The 26,887-nt window shown below is 36.7% G+C and overlaps 1 protein-coding gene across 11 annotated transcripts in view; it reads right to left on the bottom strand.

Moving 5' to 3' along the window:
• Window positions 1–26,887, bottom strand: part of ADAMTS6 (ADAM metallopeptidase with thrombospondin type 1 motif 6) — a 157,683-nt gene that overhangs the window by 23,853 nt on the left and 106,943 nt on the right. For 7 of the 11 annotated variants that reach the window (XM_075526679.1, XM_075526678.1, XM_075526673.1 and 4 more), the window contains 6 exons: window positions 20,579–20,681; window positions 19,297–19,430; window positions 17,185–17,308; window positions 15,865–15,945; window positions 10,886–11,049; window positions 9,032–9,170 (listed from right to left, as the gene is read on the bottom strand). In XM_075526679.1, the coding sequence (XP_075382794.1) occupies window positions 9,032–9,170; window positions 10,886–11,049; window positions 15,865–15,945; window positions 17,185–17,308; window positions 19,297–19,430; window positions 20,579–20,681 (745 nt within the window). Of the gene's footprint in view, window positions 1–5,787; window positions 6,031–8,318; window positions 8,408–8,439; window positions 8,749–9,031; window positions 9,171–10,885; window positions 11,050–15,864; window positions 15,946–17,184; window positions 17,309–19,296; window positions 19,431–20,578; window positions 20,682–26,887 lie in introns of those variants that run through there. The other 4 variants (XM_075526682.1, XM_075526681.1, XM_075526684.1 and 1 more) reach the window with 4 other exon arrangements.

A 26,887-nucleotide genomic window follows, 5' to 3' on the forward strand; every position in this document is an offset into this window, starting at 1 on the left:
GCCATAGGCCCCATGAATCCTGCATCCCTGGCCACACTGTGGCCCAGAATGCTTATTAAAAAAATCTTCCCTTCCCCTACCCTCTTAGACTCCTCAAATTTCTATGGCACACAGTTAAGACAGTCTGGAGGCGTACTTCCAGCTGAAATCTCTTCACTCTGCAATAGGGAATTGCTATTTACTAGATAACTGTCATGGCATCCTGCAAAATATGGGTATTATCCCTCATGTAAAAACAGAGCCTTGTTAATTCAAATACTCTCAGGAAAACCCAGTAGTCTGGATCCTAAGCACATACAAATTTTCCATGTGTCCTCAACTCTAATGTTCATGTTCCTGACAAGCAGGAGAGGAGTTAGAGTCATCACTCAACAAACCGTTTCTTACAGGATGCCTGTTTAGCAGGTGAGAACTTTGTATCAGCCCTCAAAATCACCTGCCTCCTCACCTCACCTCAAAATCACTAACCATGTTGAGACCAAAGATGCCTAATGCTGGAGTCCTCCCTCTACTGCAGTACCCAGAGCTGCAGTATCCGGAGCCCAGAGCTTTGCTGCTGGGATATCTCCTTTTTGACTACAGCTACACATAACCTTCACAAAGTAGGCACTTTAAATCAGGTTGTAAATCATTTCACACATGGCTGACATCTCGGTTTACCCATAAACATCACAATCACTTTAAAGTAAGCTTTATTTATGAAAAAAGATACTGATTAATATGAGACATATGTCTTACAGGTAAGCCTGGTAAACTAATCAGCTTCTTCCATTTGCTCTTCTTTCTACATGTATCTGGATGCCACATTAGACAACAGTAGGTACCACTAAACAGCACAGAAGGCTGTGAGACTGTTTTCCAAGTGTATCCGACATACACAAATCTACATGAACAAGCTAAAAAGAAAATACCATTTTTGAACAGAATTCAACCTCCATTTTTTTGCTAATTTTCAATTTATGTGCTTTACATGTTGGAAAAAAATCGTTTTGCTAAATAGTTAGGTCCAGTTGGAATTGAGAAACAACTCAAATCATTAGCATGGGGGACCCTCAAGGGCCTGAAGTACATGCTTCCACAGCTGTTGGTTGATTGTGTTAACATACAGATATTCTCTTTCAGGTATTCATCCATCAGGTATCAAAGATTTCAGAGCTTCACATAAAGATGTTCCTTTTATAGCATTCTCATCACCTAATATTTCGATTACATGAAATGATATAAACCTGATATTCAGTGAGATCTTGCACTATAAGGACAATTAAATAACTTTGGAACACAGCAACTTGGAACATACAACTAGAAGCAACACCTTTCTATTGCTGGGAACCACTCTATGTAACCCCTTTCATAAACTGATCAAGCTCTACTCTAAGCCCAGGTACATTTTTCTTCTCTGAACTTCACACCTGTGACTATTATAAGCATTCCAATTTCCATTCTAGATGCATTAATTGCCAATTTAATTTTTTAAAGTCATAATGGTCTTTCAGTTTAAGTAACTTTATTGTGTTAACAAAGACAACTCTTGCAGTCTCTGTGTTGTTAGACGCACCATTCCTTTGGTCAACCTCACAACCCTTCTGTGCATCTGCTCACACCTGAGCTTAAATACAGCTACAATACAAACTGTGCCCAGTACTCCAGAGGGGTTTTACTAGTGCCTTATCCAGTGTCATTAATACTTTTAAATAAATACATTCTAAAATAAAATCTGCCTTTATCATCACTACAACATATCCTAGTCTTCCCCTTATGTCTCCTAGCGCTGCACTGCCAGCAAATTTCATCAGAGCTTTCTACTTTTTATGCTGCCATCAGAACAAGAAAAACTGAGGTCTCATGAGTCATGTGAAAGGTCTTTAAGAAGCCCCTAGGCTCCTGCTTTTTGGCCCAGTAATTTAAGCATGCTCCTTGTCTACTAATCTTTTCTAATTCTTTTTTAGATGTAGGTGACAACAAAAGCCTTAAGAAAGTCTAGATCAATGAATCTACCGCATTTCCTTGGTCTAGAAAATTAGTTATATATTAAAATACATCTAGCTAGTCAAGCATGATCTATTATGTTACACTTTGCCCCGTTTGTCACTTATTTCTAGATCTTTATACTTTTCTTCAAAATTCCAAATCAGTTAGAAGTTCAATGTTGTTGTTATACATTTATTTACACACACAGAGTGAGAGGTTATTTTCTTCAGTTCTCTACTCTACTACTATTTTAGTAGAGAAAAGACATATCAATTGCAGCATGAGAGAGAGAGAGAAAAATGTTTATCAGCTTAGTCTCTCCTTTATAATCTCTTCCTTTGGTTCTTGACAAATATGTGGAAGATAGAAATATTTGAGAAGCTGTGACAAGATGATTCACTTTAAATTCTATGATCTGTGCAAACACTGCCAACAGATGGAAATAATTAAAATCAGATCTGACAACCTGAGTAGGAGTATTTCTTTTGCAATTTTCTAGTCAAACTTCACCATGATGAGAAACAGTATTTAAAAGGTCTAGCCAAACAGCAATACTAGTAACATGGCGCTGCTAGTTGACATAGAATTTATGTTCAGCTCCGACTGATGAATAATCATTTATCACTTCTATCACAAGCTGTCTTAATTCTCTTGGTGGCTGATAAAATAGGCTGAATGTTGCCTTCATAATGATATTTCCCTCAAATATAATTGCTTAAAAATAGTAATTTATACACACTTTAGAATTAAAGCATTTTAATGATGCACAGCATTCTCACAAATATATTTATGGGATAGCATAGATATTAATGTTATGTTTTCACTGAATTTCCTACTGGCATCAGACACATTTCCTTCTAGGCTTGAGCTAAAAATTGGCAGCCTCAGTAAATTCATTTCTGAGGAGCTATGTAATAAGAAAGTACTCTGAAGTACTATTGAACACAAAGTATCATTGTACTCAGTTTTCAAAAAAATTTAAGTCAGACATGTTATTTATTGAACACTGGTCAGGTAGCATAACACCCGTAACACAGTATTCACACCACTACTCACTCACACAGTGAAGAATCTTTAATCCATGCCAGGAGATATATAATCCAGTTTCAAAACATTCTGCAGCTTCTTGCCACACAGTATGTAAACTTTACATCACTGCTGTCTAATTACAGTGTTATTTAAAATAAAATTTCAGAAACAAGATTCAGATTCCAGCTTTAAGACAAGAAAAAGAAATGGAAAAATCTAGAAGTGCAGTTTTTACCCAGACAACAGCTACAACCTGGTTAAGCCCTGTGGGCCTTGAAAAAATCTTTTTAAATTATCAACTCTTCCCTGAGTATATGGTGTCTCTTAAAATAATCTTAAAGGACAGCTAAACGAGTTCATTTAAACTCTTGGGGGAATAATTACAAGCAGTTATACAGAAACACTCTGCTTTCAAATCTACAGATTTATAGTTTATAATAAAAGACATAAAATGTCCTCATGACTGGTCAATGCAATTCTAATAGAAAACAAAACTCCAGTGGTTTAGTGACCATAATCTCCAGAGAACTGAGATGTTTTGCAGATTTCAATTCACAAATAGTCTGCATGACTTTCAGCAGCCAAATTTTAAATTACATGGAGGACATTTTATTCTTAAATTAAAATTGCAGGCATGTAAATGCTATATCTATTTTTAAAAGCAATCCCAAAAACTGTGGTTTGTGATTGCAACAGTTAAGTATAAAGATGCCAGTAGCAATACATAGTGAATCCTGCATCACTAAAACTAGTGCATGCTGGTTAACCCAGACATACTTTCTGAGCTCACTCATCAGATCACAAGATGTTCATCACAGAGCCAAACTTACATTTTTCTTGATGAGGACAAGTATGTTTTATTTGTCTAAAGACAGTTTCATAATTCATCTGAGGGCATGAAAGAAAAACACAGTAGGCACCACTCTACAAGAGTGATGAGCAGCAAAAAAAACTGGACGGCAATCAATTCACTTAGTATACTGACTGACTATTTCATAAAAATACATGAATATCTAAGACATCAAACTCATCTGGAGACGAACTCTAATAGAATGAATGAAATCAAAACCAATGCTTAGGATACCTGGTATATTCCAGATAATAAATGCTGTCATTTTTTGCCATTTACCACTAGAATTTATGAAGCATGGAAGAAATTTAAAAAAGGGGGGTATGCACTTATTGGAGTTTATTTTTAAATGTATACAAAAGTAAAAACACACAGAAGGATTTTTTTTTCCTTTGTTGGATTTTTTTTAAACAATACCACCAGCAGTTCACTTCTTTATTAAGAATACTTATGGATCTGGACAAAGTCATACGCTTGCCCTCGGAAAGCTACATGATAACATATAAGGAAAGATAGGTATGAGAGTAAATGCCTGTGACTACAATTCTGTGATCTGTAAGTGACATATATCACCCTTTCCTACTTTAGCACTTTCTTCTTCTCTTTCCAGCCCTCATTTTATTGTTTTATTTCATATTTCTATGTATTCTAGTTTTCCCTTTCTCAGACTTTTTCATTAAATAATAAAGTAATCAGGTCCTTAAAGAAAATCTTCTGGTGTTGTCATCAATTTTTTCTGAATTCCAGCAAACTGTTCATCCATCCATCCCTTTTGAATTCCCTGTGTTCTCTTCTCTCCCACTCTTCTCTGTATAGATAAACTTACACTGTACATTCTGGTATTCTCTGGCATTGTTTTCCTGTAGTCTTGTCCAAGTCTGCCACCAGCTATAAAGACCTATGTGAAATAGTAACAAACTTTCCTTCTGAAAACTCTTAACTCAGAGTAGAATAGTTACCAGTGACCTTTCAGGAAACAAGGGAATTAATATGGAGAATACATGTAGCTCAGTTTTCCATAATGTTTCCAGAGAGGAAGAACTAGCTCAGATACTATAAATTTGTATTTTAAAGAGAAGTTTTTCAATATAGAAAATAATGGTTCTAGTGTACAAAAAGAAAAGCTGCAATTCTGGATTTCTAAGCCTAAGAACAGATACTAAGACATATTAAAAATGAATGAAATTACATTCTCATCCTACATACGAGTACATGAATCTAGGAAAATAAAAGAGTTGTCTGTTACCAGGTAAGCCTTTTTAACCACCTGGTAAACCTGAAGAACCTATTTTTAGAAAAACTTAAGAAAACACCAAAATAAGCCTCAGACTTCAGAGACTTGATTTCTGCTTAGTTCACTGTACAGAACATGATGCTCACTGGCAGAGAAACTATGGATTTTTTTTGTTCTTTTCTCCTTTAACATGAATGACACTACTAAATACGCAGTTTACAATCTCTCATGAAAGAAAGACTAACTTCCTTCTGCCTTTTAGAGGCAATCTAAACATGTAACTGTTTGTTTCACAAACTTTAATTTATCTCCTAGACCACTCTATGAAGAATACATGGGGAGAGGAGGTATAATGTCTACTGTGGAAAGAGTCCATTGATTTCAGGTGCCTGGCTGAGTTTTCAGAATACTTTGCTTTACACACACTTCATGCAATGATGAAATTCATTGCATGTTTCAGAGGTCAGACATTCCAGAGAGGTACCCATATAACAATGAACTGATAATTAGCAAGTAAGACTGTAATGTATGGCTTTCATTGCTCAGTATCACATGAGAACCACACATGGGAGGCAGGAATGGAATCCAGAGCTCTGGCACCGCGTTGAGCTGTTGTAAGCAGGAAACCCTCCTCCTCCTTCCTACCATTCCATTTACCATGCTCCTCCTATCCTGCAAAACTGAGACAGGCCTTAGAACAGAGGTCCTGTTTGAAACGTTAAGGCATGTTTACTGTTCAGATGTGACTCATCAGCCCAGCAGAGATGAACATAATATAGAAGTCCAGTAGAAAAGACAGCACGTTAGCATCTAATTAAAGATTATAGGTTGTTCCTAGCTTGCTCTTAGCTTGCTCCTTGGCTCCTGACTGCTCTAGTTATCCTTCTCCAAGATGAGGCCTACAGGCAGCTCTAAGAACAGCTGAATGCAGTGGATTGCTCTCAAAATACTATGAAAAAGAGACTGCACAAAGATTGGACACTTCTACAATATACAATACCCCAAAACTATTTAAACTTTGCACTGCCAAAATGCTGCTCTAGCCTTTGTGCTCTACTTCATGACATTCAACGCGTATCTTCAAGTTCACAACAGAGAAACGTCACTTTGATGGGCTGTAATGCAGTTCTCTTTTTTTTTTTTTTTTTTAGATTCTTTGAATTAAAAGACATACATCAAGTAATAACTATGTTCTAAGAGTCACAGACTTGGTCAAATGGTACGTAATGCAGATACAGTCAGTCTGATTTAAAGAGAACTAGACTCAAGTAGTGTGGAGTGGACATGAGCTAGCCTGTGACACAGCCTCAGAGAACAGCCCCTACTCAGCCGGTCCTTGTTTAACAGAACAGCCACAACTACAGAAAACAATTTAAGATTTCATAGTCATCCTTAATTCTGTCATTTCCTGGCTTCTAAATACTTGCAAATTTGATGTTCTTTTAAGACAGCTTTTTAAGTGTTACATACACCTAGACAAAAAGACACAACATTAAAATACAGACATGTTCAGAGATGGACAGAAGTTAAATGTGTTGATTAGAATTTAGATTTGCCTACAGCTTTGATATAAAGCCTATGCTTTGGTATAAAAGTATATCTGGCTCTATGTCTTCTAGAGCTTTCCTGGATCAAGATGGAATATTATATGATCAAACCTTGATCAGTCCATGCACTACAGGTGAGCTACACCAACTACAAGAAGAGGCAGGAAAATGTTGATGCCTTTAACTTGCTCACAGTCTGTCCCAAAGTAACTATATAATTTTTTTAACCTCATAAATAAAAAATTATTTTCATACTCATACTCCTCACACATGCTTATTGTCCTTTTTTTTACTTTCAGTGAGAAATTCTTCAACTGTTTAATATTTCGTTATCCTTTGATGTAGAGCAAAATGTCTCTTCTAAAGACTGAGTTCGAGTAAATAGAACTTCAACAACGGACTTCACAATGAATCCTATAGAAATAAACAAAGCCACGCAGTGGTTTCATTTCTAAGCTTTCTCAACACTTCATATTTATATTAGCCAAATTTTCCAGCTACGGTCTCTGTCTCTACAACCTTTGTCTCCCTTTTCTTTTTCCCTGACTCAGCTCCTTTTTAGAATTGTGTCTTCTTTTGGCATATGGCGAAAGGTGTTTCATAAACTGGGGGGAATAGCAGGTACTCATATGGAGAAAGCAGATACAGTTTTTAACATGAATTATAGCTACAATGAAATATTTATTCCCTGAGCACAGAGCTCAGTTAAAATACGTGACTATAGTATATCCTCATACTAAGCTGAAAGAAAGGAGAGAAAAGTGCCTGGTTTAGCCACCATGAGCTACTAAAGAAAATCCCCCCTCCCCCCCAAAAAAAAGTTTCAAATGAATAAATGATTGCAGTTTTCAGGGATTCACAAATCTTCCCTTAAAAGTTAATTAATTAAGTCAATACATTTTAATCTAGACAAGTGCCTAATCCTTCAGAGCCAATTATTTTTTCCATTGTATATTGTTGAATCTGTGAAATGACAATGACCTGCATGACAGAAGATCCATGGCTAAAATCTTGTCTCTACCTAAATCAATGGGAGTTTTCCCATGACTTCAAAAAGATCATTAACTCATTGCCATCATAAAAATAGGATTTGGCAGTACTTGTAAGGTTCTGATACATGGACTTGTCTTTTGCTATGAGCTAGGCACTTCCCTTCTTCAGAATTCTTTAAAATGTTCCTTTTCCTATCAGACTCACCATTACTAAAATAGTAGTTAAAAGAGCAATCTGTCACCCAGGAATCCAACAAATGAACAACAAAAATATTGGAGAAAGTTGGCACCTTCCTCTATTTTGTTTCAAGACTTTCTCTATTTAGCAGCACAGAAGAGAATTTGTGCTGTCCATTGTGTATTACATATGGCTAAGCAAACAGCTGTATTTAAACAGCAAAACACTAGTAATAGCCACAGCAGGTCAAGCAGAAAGATGAGTCAAGATGGTTCTAAACATGAATACCTCCGGTAGCCAGAAAAAAAAGAAAAGGACAAATATTTGGTCCAGAGGTTCTTAAAAAAAATATGGTGTCTTCCTCTTGCTATGGGCAGTGCACAGCGCAGTAAAAAACTGAAATTCTGAGGTGGATTTAAAGCGCTCTCCCATAACTTGTAAAACTGATGTATGTTGGGGAGATGATGCATTCAGTCTCCAGAGAGAAGAAAGGTACTGTTCACACAGTACTTCTACTCACCAGTCCTTGCAGCAGCAATGGTGTTGGCTTTGAAGGAAGCCAACTGTCCTGCTCTCCCAGCCAGAGGTAAAGAATTGCATTGGTGGCCACTAGAGGGAGGATTAGGAATATAGTAAATTGTGGGCAAAAGGCACCCATGATGAATCACATGGGACAACCTACAAATCCCCCACTGCTGCCAAAGGGCAACAATTCTCAGATACTGCTATGGGCTGGGAAGTATAATCCAGTTGTTATCATCTGCTACAGAGGAGCTGCCAGTATGCATCCTAAACTTTGGTGGCTGGAGGATAGGAGGGCTGACTAGGATCATGTGAAGCATACCTACAAACACACAAAGACACATCCCTTTATTTACAGTTGACTTATTTGCCTTCTGGGTTTTAATCTCCTTATTTAAAACTTCTGATGTCCTTTATCAAGAAAGCTCCTGTGAAAAGCAAACATACCAGCTTCAAGAGAATCTCAGAAGAAGCATCAGCAGAGACAGACACACTGTGCCAAGATACATGGTATTTAACAAAAACATCTGAACATACTACATGTACTTGAAAACAACAAAATCCGTTGTGATAAAATAAATGTTCTTTCACTAAATTAAGGTTTAAAGCATGTCTGAAAGAAATGTTTTCAATTAGTTACCTAGATAATTATGTAGTAAAGTGTATCTTGCAATTCAGTTTACCCTGTAGCTTGACTGCCTGGTGTCTTACCTCCAGCACAAGTGGCAGAACATTCTGACCAAGACAGATGATTCCATGCAAAGCCAACTTCATTGTCTCCACTGCCAGTGCGAGAGATGGGAACATTGAATTTATACCTTATACCCAAATTTTGTTCCTGTAGCAGAATCTGTGGTTGAAAACAACTGGTTATACCATTAAAACAGGCAAGCAGAGGGTAACTACAGTGACATTTAATCTAGGTGTGTGTTATGTCCTGTGGAAGCGAAAAAAATAATAAAGGAAGCCATAGTAATTCTTTTAGGTATTCTCAAAAGAATCTTAACTTTTAAAACATATACAAAAGAAAAGTATTATTGTCTAAGGTGAGCTTTGTCTTTTTTCCCCCTTAACACAACTTTATAACTCCTGTCAGTTCTTTATTCTTGACATAATTGTTCTAAAAAGCCAGTCTTCATAAAATTAATGTCTTAACAGAAATTAACTCGATAGCTGAATAATTACATGAGGTCAAAGTTGGTTAAGGACATTACTGTGCAAACATGCAGCAGTCCTCACTGAAATCTTGTGAGGAGCTACCCACATAGCAGTTACGAACCTAGCTCTGCCCTTGTTTGCACTTCTAGTGACTATAATAGTCGTAATAATAGTAACAGCAACAGACTATTGTTGAGGTCATTGTTTTCCCCTAATGCAATAGCCAACAGCGTTAGCTTGGTGAAATCACACCTGTGATTCCTTTAAAGGAATATCAAAACTCTCACTGCAGCCATATCACTGCAGGTGATATAGATGGAAGTGCAACAACCACCATGAGTTTTTGTCTACCCTCACTGTTGAACTGCACTTCCACATACCACCTGTCCAACACTAGCCTTTGACTCTCTATCGAACTTTTTCTTTCTGTTGCTAATAATATAGATCATGTTAGATGCAGCAATCTGACACGTCTTAGAGCTACTTCTCATCCCCTTCTACCTTCTGTGATATTTTGCAGAGGCATATCTGCCTATCTCCATTGGACAAAAGAGCAGAGAACTTTCAGTAAGAAAGTCAGTGGCACTGACTGAATGAGAAAAGGCACTATAATCATTGTATAACTCATTCTGTATGGACTCTCTAGCTTATTCACATCTATAGCAGAAAAAACAGGATTCAGGTGTTTGAAAATGCTGCCTAAAATGTGAATATCCAGGCAACAATCATTCTATACAGAAAAATACCCTGTCTGGCTCAAGCAATCCCCTAACTGCAAATCTGGCAGCTGACAGAATATACTGGGCAAGTATCACCTTGTTCTTATACTTCTCTTCAACATAGTAGCGCAACAGTAGGCTCACTATTGCCTGCTGTCAGAGACAAGCATATCAGGATCGTGGTCACATATTCTGTTACGTTCTCATATTTTGTACAATCTGTTCAGAGCAATGTATGTCACAGCAACATACTTTAACACGGCTCAAATCATGATACTCTTGCTGTGGCCACTCAGGCCAGGCTTAAAACCACTGACATCTACGGAACTGTCAGAAACTGTCATGCTATATCTCAACACTTCTATGTACCAGCAGTATGCAGAGATAAAATATACACCCCACTTACAATTTTGGCTACCATTATTCTGAACCACATTTAACAGAGATGGGGCATTTTCTGCGAGATTTCCTGGGACTCTTCTGACTTTATCCCTGTTTCATCACAATGTTTGCCAGTCAGTTTTGAAAGGTAAAAAAGCTGTGTTAAAACACAAATGCAAAGTCGTAGCTAGGCAAGCTGTATAGTCTTTGAAAACACAACCTATTTTGATTTCATTCATGGCCTTGTCTTTTCTCAGAACACAAATACATATTTCAAATTTCAGAAATATATTAATTATAACTTTACCATGACTATGAGATTTTCTGAAGTAGGGCCTAGTGCTTCCAAAGACTCTGGTTCATCTGTTGGCCTCTTGTAATGGAAAGCTGTTCCAGCAACATCAAATTTTCTTGGCCAGTCAATAGTCCAGGCACCATTAATATAGTAGTCATCCTCTTCAGATTTTAAAGCTTAAAAAAAAATACAAGCCACCTAAAAATTGGAAGCAGCATTTATAATGGAGAAGCCACTGCAAATTAATCTACTAATCTGTTAGAAGTCTGTGAGCTTCAGCTCAATATCACTATTTTTTCAAGCAACATAAAGCCTTTTCTTTAGCCCTGGTCAAAATATCCCTCATGCAGTTTGACAATATTGCCTCTGCAATAATCTTCAATGTGCAGGTATACTTTGCAGATTTCAACATGCAGATGCTATATGGATCAAAACAGAATGCCTCATGCAACTTGCAATATATCTTCAACTTTAAAACTGAGCCCATGTACAATGTATGCTGTTCTACGTAAGACATATGTAGGTCTCAAATGTATAATCAATTACCAATCTAATCTCTAGATTAAGAAATTGTGGCAGGGGATAGGTATCTCAGATAATGTGCAGAGGGAAAAAAGAGAAGGAACATTGAGTCTGACATATGATGTTAATCAGTTCTTGCTCTGTTGCCTTTCTCCACTGCTTTTTTTTTTCCTTCTTAAAGCATCAATCCAAGATATTTCTACTACAAACCCAAATACTACCTACTTAATCGGATAAAATATTTTATTATTCCTAATTTACAGCCATAAACCATAAAAGTACTGTAGATAAATCATAAATTTCTTAGCTAACCAACCAATTAGGCTGGACAAGCACATGTTATTCAGGGATTTATATTTGATATTTTATCAATAATATTAGATTAATTTTCTCAATATGAAACTGACTTTGTATCTTAAGGTGAATATTCTGTTAATTAGATATTGACTTCTTGACTTAAGGTGAAGATTACCAAGTTATTCAGCATTCATATTTCCTTTAAATAAAATATGCTCTTAAAGGCAAAATGATAGTTGGAAATACGTGATCAAACAGCCATGTCATTTTTTGTTGGGACAAATAACTGACTTTCCTAGACAGAGAAGAAACTCATATCACAATCATAAGGAATAACACAACTTACGATCAAGTTTTATTCTCAACTACATCTGTATGGACAGATGGTTTACCTTAAACAGTTAGGAAAAATGTCTCAATGATGCTCAAATTTTCTAAAACAGATCAGAGAGCATTCATATGAGCAGGAGATAGCTGGAGAGGCAGTAATATTCTGTTGGTGACAGCCATACTCAGCAGAGATTAGTAACCATCTCCATCAGCACCATAAGGTCTGAAAAGTAATGTCTTTCCACAGCATAAATCTTATTCCATTCACCTCCCCGCATTTACTTTGGAAACACTTGTGTGCTTTGAGTGAAGAAACTAGCTCTGACACATTCATTTATCTGGAATTCTCAAAGTAATTCAGATTCCTTATTCTCTATATAGGTTTTGTAGCACAAGAAAGGAGATGGTAAAAAAAGTGAGTATAGGAGAACAAGACAAATTGCAAGCAGTACTGTACTAAAAGAAAGGAACAGTACTTCACTATTTATCTATTTTACACAGGTATACGAAATAACTATGTTACAGCTGAACATCAGTATTTTGTTTTATCAGTGGTCCCATTTCCACATAGCCAAAATTTCTATCCCTCCTGCTTTTACAAAATCTAGCTTAATTAAAGAAGGTCATAGGGTCTCCCAAAGCTACTGAGACGTATTAAAGTCTCTCTTACTGTGCCACTCAATCCCAAACATTTTCTGGTCAGTATGTCTAGTGTCTACTAAAAGCAAATAATGAAGTGAATTCTTTATTTATATTATTTGAGATGTATGAACAATAACAAATGAGACATATAAATGAGCACGAGAGAACAAATGTTCTCATACATGTTTACATAATTAATAATTTTGAAATTATATGCTATCAATTGTATGTATGCTATATACACTTACACTAATGTATATCCAGAAGCAAAGCAGTTAATTTTTTACCTGTCTGCCAGAGAAAAATGCATTTGCATTCTGTAAATAGATTTACTTAATGTCAGTTGTTACGCATAGGTGAAGGCCACACAGTTGTGAATAGCATTCCAATAATATAATTACATGACAGCGATGACACAGTGGCATAATGCTATTAGCATGAGACAGAAGGAACAAGTCAACGTCCCAATCAAATAATTTATGAGAACTTGAGAATGCAGGAAGCCCACAGAAAATTAGCACGGAACACCCTGTTGCATAAGGGCAATATAAGGGAATATGTCACCCTGGATCAAGCCATTTAAGGGAAGACAACAGCATTACTAAACACACATCTTTTCAGGAGCTCTGAAAACATGCAATTTTGTTGTTGCTGGGTTATTTATTGGACAGATCGGTTTAAAATACTGAATTATTTATGCAGCTGCAAAAACGTGCTTTTGCTGTCACAACACTAGGAGCGATATCGGTGCAGAAATGATCAGCCGAGACAGGGGGAGGGAGAACAGGTGCTGACTGAGCTAACTGAATTGCCAAATGTCTAACTGCAGCCTAAATTTGAGGCCATGGCTTGCAAAAGAACTGGATCTTAGTTTAAGGAACCATGGGACGTTTGTTGCAAGTTAGTTTGAAAGCCTGCTGAAATGAACAAAGAAGAAACTTTGAAGCCAGTGTGACAGCTACAGAGGAAGAAGGTTTTATTTTTTCCTTTTTTTGTATACTTGCAAATGGAGAAATATATTTCTTGGACTGTGGTCACGTATTTGGCAGCACTGCACATAAACCAAAATATAGTAATATGTGTAAATGGTTATTTTCAGCTGAATCAGTTCTCTAATCTGGTTCATGGTGTGGCTGCACAAACAACTGTCCTGGAACAACAGAGAACTACATGGAACAACTCCATAAAGACCGGGAAGGAGCTGTGAAGCTGACACTACCACTAAAGAAATATCCACAAAACAATATCCTTGAGGTATGTATTTTAACATAATAAACTCATTTTTAACTACCATTGCGCTTGTATAGTTCTTTTAAGGGAGCAGACAAATTAGAAGCCTTCCTTTCCCCAGAAACTGGTGATCCTAAAATAGTGATCTGGTTCACACTCACAAAACAAAACATCCCATCACAAAATGAATTAGGCCCTGCAATTTAGTGAGATTATCTTTCATTAGGTTATAAAGGCACCTTTGAAAGTTGGAAACACAAGAAACTAGTGAAGGAGAGCAATCCCCCATTTGTCTAGTCAGGGCTTCTGTGGCATGAAGCAAGGTAGTGAGGAGAGAGCCTGAAACTCAGGAAACCCCTTGAAATTGTGACAAGCACATAAAAAAGTGTTTATGTACCACTTTATGTTTTTAGATCTGTGGCCAGATTAAATACCAATGAAGTTGTCTGTATTTTTTATTTAAGAAAAAAAATTTACATTTTGCATGTACTTTATACAGATGGTGCCAATCTAAATGCTTTGCTAGATCACTTTCCTCTGCTTATAAAATAGAGGAGCAACAAACTTAGTTGTAGTAGCTAAGAGTTATCTTCTTTGTTCTGGTTTTCAGCTGCCCACAGAATAGTTCTTAGCAGAAAACGACCATGATAGGATGCATTGTATGCCTCTCTCCCACCACCTGTTTGAAATGTCAGTATAGGATATACGAGCAACCTTACCTGCAGTATATTTTGACATGGGGGAGGGGCTATGGGGAGTGCAATGCTGCACTCAGCATTGGGAATGCTGAAAGAATAATAAGCACTCTACTGCTGGAGTAGTGGTGTTATTATTCCTGCAGAATGGAGGGAGATTGATTATCTGCTGAATTAGAGAAGAGTGGGGGCAGGCAGAAAGAAAAGTAGGCATCCAACAGTAAAAGGTACCATTATTATCAACATAACCAATTTAGGAATTAATGTACCTAGGAGGATAATTGCCCTTCTAACTCACACTTACAGGCTTCATAATCCTTTCCAACATGTTGGTGTTACATATATCAACTACATGGAGTACAGACTGACAAAAGTAGCCTCATCAGCTGCTGTTCAGCCTAAACAGGTAATAGCTTTTTGTTGTGTTAATCTGTTAGTTTGCTGTACAAATAATCAGCTCTCTAATCTATTTTTGACTAAGAAATGGATGTTCTTGCACTACTGTGAACTGACTGCTATGCAAATCAGGGTACAGAGACTTTCAGAAATGCATGTTGTCTTGAGTTCGACGAAGCCAGATTTGTACACATCAGTATTAAAAAAACAGAAAGCAAATTTAACACAGTCTTTAAAGAAAGGAATAATAATCTGGGAATTTGAATTTAATTCTGTGCTTCACAACAGGCTTCCTGAATGATCTCAATTAAGCGCCTAGTTTTTCTGCACCTCATTCCCCATTTTCTTTATCTATAAAACAGGGATGGCATCTAGTGCCTACAACACAGCAACACAGAAACACTGTGGAATTAATACATTAAATTGCCTTAAGATAAGGAGACAGTATTGCTAGCATTTAATTAACTACGGCTGTTGATAAATAATCATTCCAAGAATAAAATCTTGTTTTAAAACTGTATAACCCCCAATATCAGAGACTTCCCAGATGGAAGACACTATCTCAGAGTGGGACAGTAGATCATCTGAGCATTCCCCATCCACTTCAGCTCAAGTCTGACACTATAACTATAGTGAAGTTGACCTCATTTTGCTCTGAGTGGACAAGGAGGAATCACACGATGTATTTCATTAGCTCCATTCAAGAGAATACATCCTAATCAGCTGCTGCAACTGTCTGATCACAACCTAATATTAACAGCTAACAATTCCCTCTGCTGCTTCTACTATGTGTATGGTTTGGCTAAACCAGAAAAAGGACCTTCAAATCACAACATACTCTGACTTATTAACAGTCTGCTATTTAAACCATGCTCTTACCAATGTAGTTCTTTGACATTGCCACTTCTCTTATTTCAATGTGCACAGAACCTCTTGGAATTTGAATCACTTCCATATACCCTATAGACAAAGGTAAATTTTATTTGTTGTTGTTTACGTTAATCAATATTAGTCATGAAACTACCATTAAATTATTTACTACTAAAAATTAGTATGAGATATGGCATTCAAATGTACTTGAACATTTTCTTTCATGTGATATAAAGAAAACTCTTTAAATTTCATACAAAAATTTGAAAGTGATAGCAAGAACTTACAAAGTAGTCAGGAATTCCTTTTTTAAAGTGCTAATAAAGTCTTTTCAACAGTGTATCACCAGTAATTAACATATAAAATGACCTTAGGATCACAGGATAATTCAGACAGTCATTTAGTCCAACTTCCTGCTACAAGCAGGGTCAGCTAGGAGATCAGACCAAGTTACTCAGTGCTTTACCCTGCTGGGTCATGAAAAACTCCAAAGATGGAAACTGTACAACCTTTCTGGGCAACCTGATCCACTGCTGTACTGTCCTCCTGGGGAAAAAGTTTTTCCTTCCATTCAGTCAGCATCCGTCTTGTTTCAATTTATAGCCATTGTCTCTTCTCCAACCATGTACCCACCACTGTGAAGAGCCTAGCTCTGTCTTCTCCGTAACCTCCTCACAGGTATTGGAAGGCTGATACTAAGTCCCCACAAACCTCCTTTTCCCCAGGCTAAATAAGCCCAGTTCTCTCAGCCTCTTCTCACAGAGGGGCAAGTGCTCCAGACCCCAATTATCTTAGTGATCCGTCACTGAACTGAACTCACTCCAGTGCATCAATCCTTTTCCTGTATTCAGGAGCCCAAAACTGATAACACTAAGATTGCAACACTAATATCGTCTTTTTTGAGCTAATCTTTAAACTAATTGCCCATATACATTTCCTGAGTTCTTAATAAGATGAACTTAAGACACATTTCTGGATTCTTTCTATTCTAAAATTTCATGTATAACTAAATATCAAATTCTACCATACACATTAAAATCATACACAACATTACTCTTACTATACCACCATAACTAAATAATAATAACCCCCACACACACACTTCTTTTTAAGTGCATTAAAGACCATGAGAACTAAGTATTCATTAATGAAACATATTGTTGTATTTGACATAAATCCAAACTAATACAGAAAAAGGAAACGACGAGGCAAAAGGAGTCCAAGTGAATGACTAGCAGCAATGTCATGCTGGAAATCAATGCAGAACTGTCATTTGCTAAAGAGTAATCTAAATGCATTGTACAACAGAATGGACATATATGTGCGTACCTCCTCTGGGCAATGAATCATTGAAGAAACCTTCAATGGCTTCACATGTACTCCCATCTCCTCCACAAACACGGCATCTATCTTCCTTAGCATCAGACCCCAAAATATTATCACAACCTACATGCTGAGAACAGATAAGAACAAATATTTTACAGGATGATGGTCTTGCACCACTATCTTCATCATTTTTTTTTAAGTGTTTCTCTCAAGTTTGAGATATGCAGTTGTTCTTTTTATCTGCTCTGGTTTTGATAGCTGTTACCGTAAGTGGGTTTTCACTTACCAGAGAAAGAAAATAAAAAAGGAGAACAATCCGCATTTTTGGTTGTTACCAAATCTTGATTAATAAGTACTTTGTATTTCTACTGTAACTTTCGGGAATGGATCTCACAGCATTTTACAAACAATGTAATTATTACAGTTATTGATAAATGATTAGTGATGTTTTTATTTAATATTACAACAGCTAACTGTGTTCCATCTATATTGCTTTGTTAAGGTAAGCATTTGCTGTGTGTTCCTTAAACATTTTTGCAGCATAAATAGTATTAATGTTCACAAAGGCATTTGCAGCTTCATAGACCATATTTCCACATCCTCCAGGCAAAACTTGCAACTATTTTCATAAGTTTGAATATAAAGTGTAAATGACTTCACTGTAAGAATGAATGCAGAATGAAACTTAGTGAAAGGCTGAATCACATGCTACATTACATAGGATTCAAAAGCCTTTGGAAAAAAGAGGTGTCTATAACTGATCATAAAAAGTACATTACATTTCTGATTATGTACTTGAGAAATCTATGTACAGTGAAAAATGATTAATTCCCTGTAACTTTTTGGTTCAACCCTATTACAAAGCTAATGAAAATAGAGACAGCTGGATCCTTAAAAGAGAGAGAGAGAATGAACAAGTAGCATATAAACACAATGAACATTGCAGCTTGCCTTTTTTTTCCGGGATTTATACAAAAAAGGAGGCAGCTACATAACTTTGTTTACTGTCTAGCAATATTATCTACCATCTTGTAAACAGGTAATACATAGGTCATAAGAGAAGTTAAAATACTTTAAATAATTGACAAAATAGTATTATTCTAACCATTTACATTTCGATTTTCTGATTCACCAAGAAGACAGAGGCCCAACTTTATTACATAACTCATTCTCAACTTGAGAGTTAGTCTGATTATTAGTTTTAAAAGATTTCCTAAAACTACTAAAATCTTATGTATAAAGTACACCAGAATTCCACAGGTTATTTCTTGTGCTTTTTTTTTTGTTAGTTTACTAATATATGGCAAATGCTTTTGATCTCATCATGTTATTCAATAAACATATACCTTCAGCCCTCAATTTAGCAAAGAACTTAAGCATTGGGTTAAGCTTTAGTTATGTTAGTGGTTTCAGTGAAATCAAATAATTTTTAGAGTCACCAGCACTGTTCAGATGTCTAGACTTAAGTACATAATCAAATGCTTTGCTAAACTGAAGAAGCAGTGGGATGTATATAACAAAAAATATGGCACAGACCTCCAATTCTATTCAAATTCATGTAATGCAGTTCTATAGGAATCTTAAAAGATAATAAGATTTTCAGTAAATGGCAAATACTTGCATCATTATACACTTTTTCCTAGAACTACAGAGCAATAATGACAACTTTCTGTTTCAATTACATTAACAGCAGAATTGTTTGCAACAGGATGAACTAGTTAGAGAGAAACAGATTAATATTTTCACATTTACTGTTTTTCAGCCAGAGTGGTGTTCTAATTGGAATGATGGAACAGGCCTTGGAACAGTGCAAGGAATCTGTTCATCTCCTGCTGCCCTTTCCACCGACTCTTCAACAGAAACCATAAAGCAAGAAAAAAGATGACAAAATGGAGGATTCTATGAATGTCTGTGAGAAGCTACTGAAATTAAAATTATTTGTCTAATTTATGCAATATCTTTTTTATCTTTTTGTCTCAATCTTGCTCTTTCATTAACAACTTGACCTGTCAACACTCCCATTTCATATAAGTAACAAACAAGTACCGTAATTAAATGTAGGAGATAGCAGACACAACAAAGTAATCCGTAAGTACTTTATAAAACATTTGTAACCTTGCATTCTCCATTGATACAGATATCCAGTGAATCAGCATTGCACTGAGTCCCATCTATAACTGCAGGAGCCCGTTCAGTGTAAAAATTATAACCTTCAGCCAAGCAGTTTAATGCACATGGTTTAACCCCACCTGGACAACAAAAACGAATGAAAAAAAAACCCAACAGAAATCTTGAAAAGTTAACAATTAATTAAAAATATATATATGCATAAACAGATCTGAAATTTATAATCTTATCTCATACCTGACACATATAATGTATACACTTTATTTAACTTCCCTTTATTGATTTCTCTACTTGACTCTTCTTTCTTGCAAAAAAGATTATTTCGCATAGTAAGATATGGCAAGGTTGGCTGGCTCCATAACGATTCCATTATGTTAATACAACCCTAATGATTATTGAACAATTTAAAACAATAAGGATACCACTTCACCATTTGAAAAACAGAATAACAAAAGAATGTAGTGCCAGAAGTACATCACAGTAAATGTCAAAACTAAGATCAGACTATTTCAATTAGGAATTTAGTCCTATTAAATTACACTACAGCTCAGATGACATGATCACAATGATCCTTTTTAGGCTTTTAATCTAAAAAACTAAGAGTAAAACCATTCAAGTCAATAAAATACAAAAACACAAGGGACAACATGGACTTATTCACTCAGGGTTTAGAACAGGAAAAAACAAATTAATAAAAGGGCAACCTACGAACTTTGAACGACAGAAACATAACTAAATTCGATTAAGCTGTCTCAAAGAGAAAAAGAAATTACAATCCTATTCCCCGCTCCAAAATACTCTCTTATTGCACAGTGCAATTATTTATAATTCAATTATTGAAGTAGTCTTTAGAGACTCTTACAAATGCTTTTACTTCTTTCTCCTTTTCCTAATATTCTGACCTTAAGAAAGGAAAAATTACTGTGAGATTTTTTTATACTGAACTCATCACTGTAGCATGAAAGGCATTTATAGATCACCTACGGAATCTCTAATTCTATTGCAACTGCAGGTGGAGAAGGGCTCCATATTTTTAAAGTGGAGTCCCTACAATGATACTCACTCCCCTTCACAGTAAAACAAAACTCCGCCAGAACAGAGATGGCTCTTCTGCAACATTTTCAGCAATTGACAAAAGTACAAGCTTAGCAAACTTAGCTCATTATATTTTAATCAAAACATTCTATTTACAAACATTACTTTCTATACAACATTTATATAATTTTGAAGACTTCACATGTGTCAACATCTTTGCAAAGCTAACCATTACCTCCAGTGTAGGGTTTCCAGTTATAATACTTTCCCCGGAAAGGCATATTGTCAAAATCCGCACATTGCTTTTCTCGAAAATCACGGGCCCCTGAAGGACATGGCTAAAATAATAAAGACAAAAAAAGGTTAATTTCTTCCAAATATCAACATAAAAGGAAAGGCTTATATGCTTATATTACAAACGTAATCACACAAGAGACTAGGAGGTGGTTCCGTGCTTTATCTTGTGGCTCTGATCCTGAAACTTGCTTTACTGCTTTACAGTTGAAGCGTCTATTTTGCAATCTTAGGCTGGCATGAAGTAACTGAAGTAATTTAAAGAAAGGTAAGTGTTACATAACAGTTTCCATACAACTGGACAATCAGAATCGCGTCAAACTATGCTTCATAATTAATCCAGCAGCTACCTCCTTATAAGCACACATTAAAAACAGCTGAAAAAATGAAAACAAAATTGTTTTGTTAGAGCTGTGGGCTCAGTTACAGTGTACTAAGCAGCTGCACTGAGACATGTTATTAAGACATAAGGAAAAAAATTAAAACACTTTCTAGAGAGCTGTATCACCTCTGCTTACTTGTAGCCTTGACAAAGCACTATGTTAAGGCTGAGGATGAGAATAGATACGTTTGGCTCTGATTTTTACCAGTCTCCAATTGTGAAGAAATAAAAACTGCTTTCATTTAGATTTTCATTACTTTGCATTACCAATTACAAAACTGTAAAGTATCTTTTTTACTTGGAATAAGGGTAGATGCAAGTGAAATTCACCTCGGAAAGATTTATAGGAGAAACAGAATTATTTGCTATTTCTCACATTTTTCATCAGTAGGTTCAAAATTATAATGACGACTAATCTTGAATACACCCAGAACTTAGATAGCACATTAAACATTGTTATCAATGTTTAAGTACCTGCTGAAATTGCAAGCTTCATCAGACAAAGTATTTGAAATACAGATTAAAATAATTTTCAGACTGAAAGAGAAAAGAATTTGTTTGACAGAAATCAGAGGTGTTAATAAATATTACTATTTATAAGCACCAGAAGAGTCCATTTTATGGCAATTTTACTTGTCTTCCTATGTATCTAAGCCAGTTAGCACTGTTCAGGAATCTGAAATGCATTGAAGTGAAAGGGTCTCTATAAACACAGATGATAAAAATTTACTGCACAATGCAAATATTAACATAATAATTATGACTCTCAGTATACATTAATCAAGCTCTTATAACAGCCAGCCCATTGCAATATGATTCAGAAATTAGAAAATTTTTCTCCAGTTTTTAAGCTGTTGCGATATAAATGAAAATAGTGGACATTAGACAGTGTTTAAATTTTAAATTTTCTCTATAAATCACTCTATTATCTCCTAATTAAAAATACATTTTTGAATATAATACATTTACTGGTGAAAAAAAAAGCAATGTAACTACTTTAATTCAATAATCCTTCAGATGATAACAGTGAGAATAAAAAATAACTATGTAAATAAAATAGTAAGAATTTTTAAAAGGTTTTTTAATAGTAACAGAAATTAAATATGCCTCTTTGCATCATATTCTCCAAGCAGTAGAAGGATCAGTCTTGACCCACCCACTTGCTTAGGTACTAATATGGTATTTTAACTGCACCAAGTTCCCCTTACAAGTTAGCTAAATCACCCCCTCTAATTAAATCCTTTTTCTAACTATTTATACTAGGACAAAACAATAACATATGAAGATCAGTAAAGAAGGATCAAGACTTCCATATTTATACTCTCCAAAAAATTCTCACAATCTGATCTTTGAGATGTAGTCTTACTTCTCATTTGATGGTGATCTTGGATGTATTTTGAGGAACAATATCACTTCATAAACAATCCAGATAATGGGGAAGACTATAACCTCAACAAGTTTGCTGATAACATGAAACAGGAAAGAGTGGTTGATACGCCAGAGGGTTGTGCTGCCGTCCAGAGGGACCTTGACAGGTTGGAAAAATGGGCCCACAGGAACTTCATGAAGCTCAACAAGGAGAAGTGCAAAGTCCTGCACCTGGGGAGGAACAACCCCATGCCCCAGTACATGCTGGGGGCCAACCAGCTGGAAAGCAGCTTTGTAGAAAAGGCCCTGGGGGCCCTGGTGGCCACCAAGTTGAACATCAGCCAGCAACGTGCTCTTGTGGCAAAGCAAGCTAGTGGTATCCTGGGCTGCAATAGGAGTGTCAACAGTAAGTCCAGGGAGGTGATCCTTCCCCTCTACTCAGCACTGGTGAGGTCACACCTACAGCACTGTGTTTAGTTCTGGGCTCCTCAGTACAAAAGAGACATGGAGATAGAGGAGGCAGTCCAATGAAGGGCCAGGAAGGGCCTGGAGCATCTCTCATATGAGGAAAGGCTGAGAGAGCTGGGACTGTTCAGCCTGGAGGAGAGAAGGCTCAGGGGGGATCTCATCAATATGTACAAATGCGCATCTCTTCATACAGGTTGCCCAAAGAGGTGGTGGAATCTCCCTCCTTGGAGATATTCAAAGGCTGTCTGGACTTGGTCCTGGGCAACCTCTCTGAGGTTTGAGCAAGAGGGGCTGTACAAGACGACATCTAGAGGTCCCCTTGTAAGCAAAGCAAAGTCTTTCTTTTATCCTATTAAATATTGATTCAGTTTTGGCCACAATTTAAACTGCTAAAATCACAGTTCATATCCTCTTTTCTCCTTCTCTGGCATAACCAGAGAAGACCAGAAAAACAACTACACACAAGTATGCATAGCCTGCAATCTCACTGCTAGCAAGAACTGCAGAAAAGGCTGGGAATACCTGGGAGCACCTAAAGGAACTGTGGGAGCAAAGGCCCTCATACAATGTTCCTGCTTTCTTGATATCTTATCTGGTTTTGGTAGTCCTGCAGATTAAATCCTGGTTTCCTCTGCTGCAGGTACTGTTAAATTAATTTCACAGACTAATATACCAATGATATCAAATATTTTACATAATCCGGTGTCTTTGGCTCTAAAAATGCAAATCCATCAATCCACAGGCAGATTTGGTGACCTTTGCAATAAAATAAGTTTCCATTTCAGGCTAAGTCCTCTCAGTGAATACTGACATGTGCTAGCCATCATCTAAGGATCTTGCCTTAATGTCCAAATCATTAGTTTGAATCCAGTTTGCAGGCAGATTCAGGAAAGTTTTCAGGCAGTCCTCCTGAAGACTGCAGTTACCAAACAATAGCCTGAAACCTGCAATGTTCTGTAATCCAAAGCATAAAATGCAACTTGTAAATTTGTTGTTGTTGCATAATTTTCCTATCTTTTTTAGTATCTCACCAATATCTGAGAGGAAGTAAAACTAAAGGTTATGACCTCAAGAAACGCATTCAAAATCATGCTTGACGAACCTGATCACCTTCTACACAAAGTAACCTGCTTGGTTTATGTGAGGTGAGCAGTGGACATTGTCTACCTGGATTTCTCCAAGGCTTTCAATATGGTTTCCCACAGCCTCCTCCTAGAGAAACTGATGGGTTATGGTCTAGACAAGTGGTCTGTGCAGTGGGTGGGGAGCTGGCTGACAGGCCGCACCCGGAGGGTGGTGGTAAATAGCTCCTTTTCAAACTGGCAACCTGTCACAGGTGGGGTCCCCCAGGGATCGATATTGGGCCCAACGATGTTTAATGTCTTCACAAGTGACCGGGAAGATGGGATCAAGTGCACCCTGATGAAGTTTGCTGATGCTACCAAACTGAGTGGGGAAGTGGACACTTCCGAAGGGAGAGCCACCCTGCAGGAAGACCTGGATAGGCTGGAAGAGTGGGCTAACAAGAACCTTATGAAGTTCAACAAGGACAAGTGTAAGGTGTTGCACCTGGGAAAACATCACCCAGGAGTGCAGCACAGGCTGGGATCTACCCAGCTGGGGAGCAGCTCTGTTGAAAGGGACCTGGGGGTCCTGGTGGACAAACAACAAGCTCAATATGAGTGAACAGGGCTGCTGCGGCAAAGAAAGCCAACAGGATGCTGGGTTGCATCAACAAGGGCATCACCAGCAGAGATAAAGAATTTTATCTTATCATTATCCCATCTACTCAGCACTTGTCGGGCCACACCTGGAATACTGTGTTCTGTTGTGGTCCCCGCTATGCAAAAAAGATGTGGACAGGCTGGAGAGGACCCAGAGAAGGGCCACAAAGATGATCAAAGGACTGGGAAGCCCGCCATATGAGGGAAAGGCTGAGAGAACTGGGTTTGTTCAGCCTTGAGAAAAGAAGGCTTAGGGGAGACCTTATCACCATGTTCCAGTATTTAAAGGGTGGCTACAAAGAAGATGGAGACTCCCTTTTTACAAGGAGTCACAGGGAAAAGACAAGGGGTAATGGGTACAAGTTACTCCCAGGGAGATTCCGATTGGACACAGGAGGAAAATTTTTCACAATGAGAACAATCAGCCATTGGAATTATCTCCCCAGGGAAGTGGTGGATTCCCCAATATTGGACGCTTTTAAGATTTGGCTGGACAGGGTGCTGGGTCATCTTGTCTAGACTGTGCTTTTGCCAAGAAAGGTTGGACCAGATGATCCCTAAGGTCCCTTCCAACCTGGTATTCTATGATTCTATGAAAATCACAGATAGAGAAATGCAAAACTGTTACTCCAAGGTAGCTACAATATGCATTTACAAAATGTCAGCTTTTTGGCACTGTCTCTTTGTGTATGTACTTTTTTCCTGAAGTAAATGTGCAATAACTGCATCTCTTTATTGGGTAAGATATTTCACTTTTTTCATGCAGTTACAGCACATGGATAACCCTTGTCAAGCAACAGGCTGCTTGTGTTTACAAATGCTCTTTTAGGAGACTGCAAATCATGAGGTAGGAATCTAACAAATGTAGAAGAATTAAAATCAGATGTGAAGAAGGTCCTGAGAAGAAGATGATGAAATAATTAAAATTTTGAGTTTAAAAAAGCATTGACTTTAATAAGAACAAAAAAAAATTTAAGACTGAAGCAAAAATAAATCGTCTAAAGAGCGTTAGCAAATCATTGAACCAACATTGACACGACATCAAACATCTTATCTCACAGAAATCTGTTTATTTTGAAGCTTAAAATCAGGTAGACTTCAGTAATTGAACTCATTGTCTTTCCTGTTAACAAAGGACTATACTACACCTCACTGAAGATGAGAAACACAGCCAGAAGGGTGACAGTTGAAACTCAGGTACTGTTCCAAGATGTAGCTCCTCACATGAATGCATTTTAGAAAAAATATGCTTTAAAATATTAAAATTATGAACGCAACGAACAATATATGTGAATGTATGCATAATGGAAGGAACCAACAAAAAACATTTGCCTACATTCTATTAAGAGAAAAGACTGAAGAACAGGGATCTTTTAAAGGCATCTATATACACATACTTTTACATAGACAAACCATTCACAGAACTTGTAAGCGAAACATGTTTCTTATCATATGTAAAAAATTAGGAGGCTTTTACAGTTTTAGATGTATATCACATTAAGCTTCGCATCCATATTTTAAATCAGACAATGAGTTACTTTAACTGAGTAATTATGTGCCTTGCAATTATATTAGCATTTTGTATTTTTTAAAATTAAAAATACTTTGGTTGGAAAAATATGTATATTTTTGTTAGAGATAGTGTGGTTGGTGGTAGAAAATAAGTTTCTGATGAGTGTGTTCTTTCTACGAGCCTTTTGTTTCCTGAACTCATTAGCTAATGTTCTTTTCTGCTGATCTCAATGTTTCCATTAGCAGATGCCTTTTGAATTAAGAAGTCATATATGGCTTTGGAAGTGTTTGATGAGAAATAAGCCTTGTAGGAGTGTGTGCGCTGTTTCCAAAGAATTAAAATGGTCAAAAGAAAGGGCAACAGAACTAACGCATCTCTGAAAGAAAAATGAAGTCAAAATGAGGGTTTTTTTGGTTTATGAATACTAGGAGTTTATAGGTAGTGCTACGCTGAAAATTACAGATGGGCAATGACTGTTGACACTGTAAAATAAACTTCAACAGAAAAGATGTACAAACAACACATTTTTCATAAAAACAATGACAGATTTGCACACTCTTAACACTTACATTAATCAAACATACCATTCCATTAAAAATGTCAAGCACTAAGGACTATCATAAATCTTGAAACAAAATCTACTAGTCTCAGCAATTCTTAGTTATGTAGAACGTTAAATATTACTATAAAAGAAATAGACTACAATCGTCAAAACCATTAAGGCAGTAAATTTAAGTTTCTCTAAGTACCAATATGTTTATGCACTGGAAAACCATACTCAAAAAACATGCTAAA

This window comes from Mycteria americana, chromosome Z (genome assembly GCF_035582795.1).
Source record: "Mycteria americana isolate JAX WOST 10 ecotype Jacksonville Zoo and Gardens chromosome Z, USCA_MyAme_1.0, whole genome shotgun sequence".
Lineage (NCBI taxonomy): Eukaryota > Metazoa > Chordata > Aves > Ciconiiformes > Ciconiidae > Mycteria > Mycteria americana.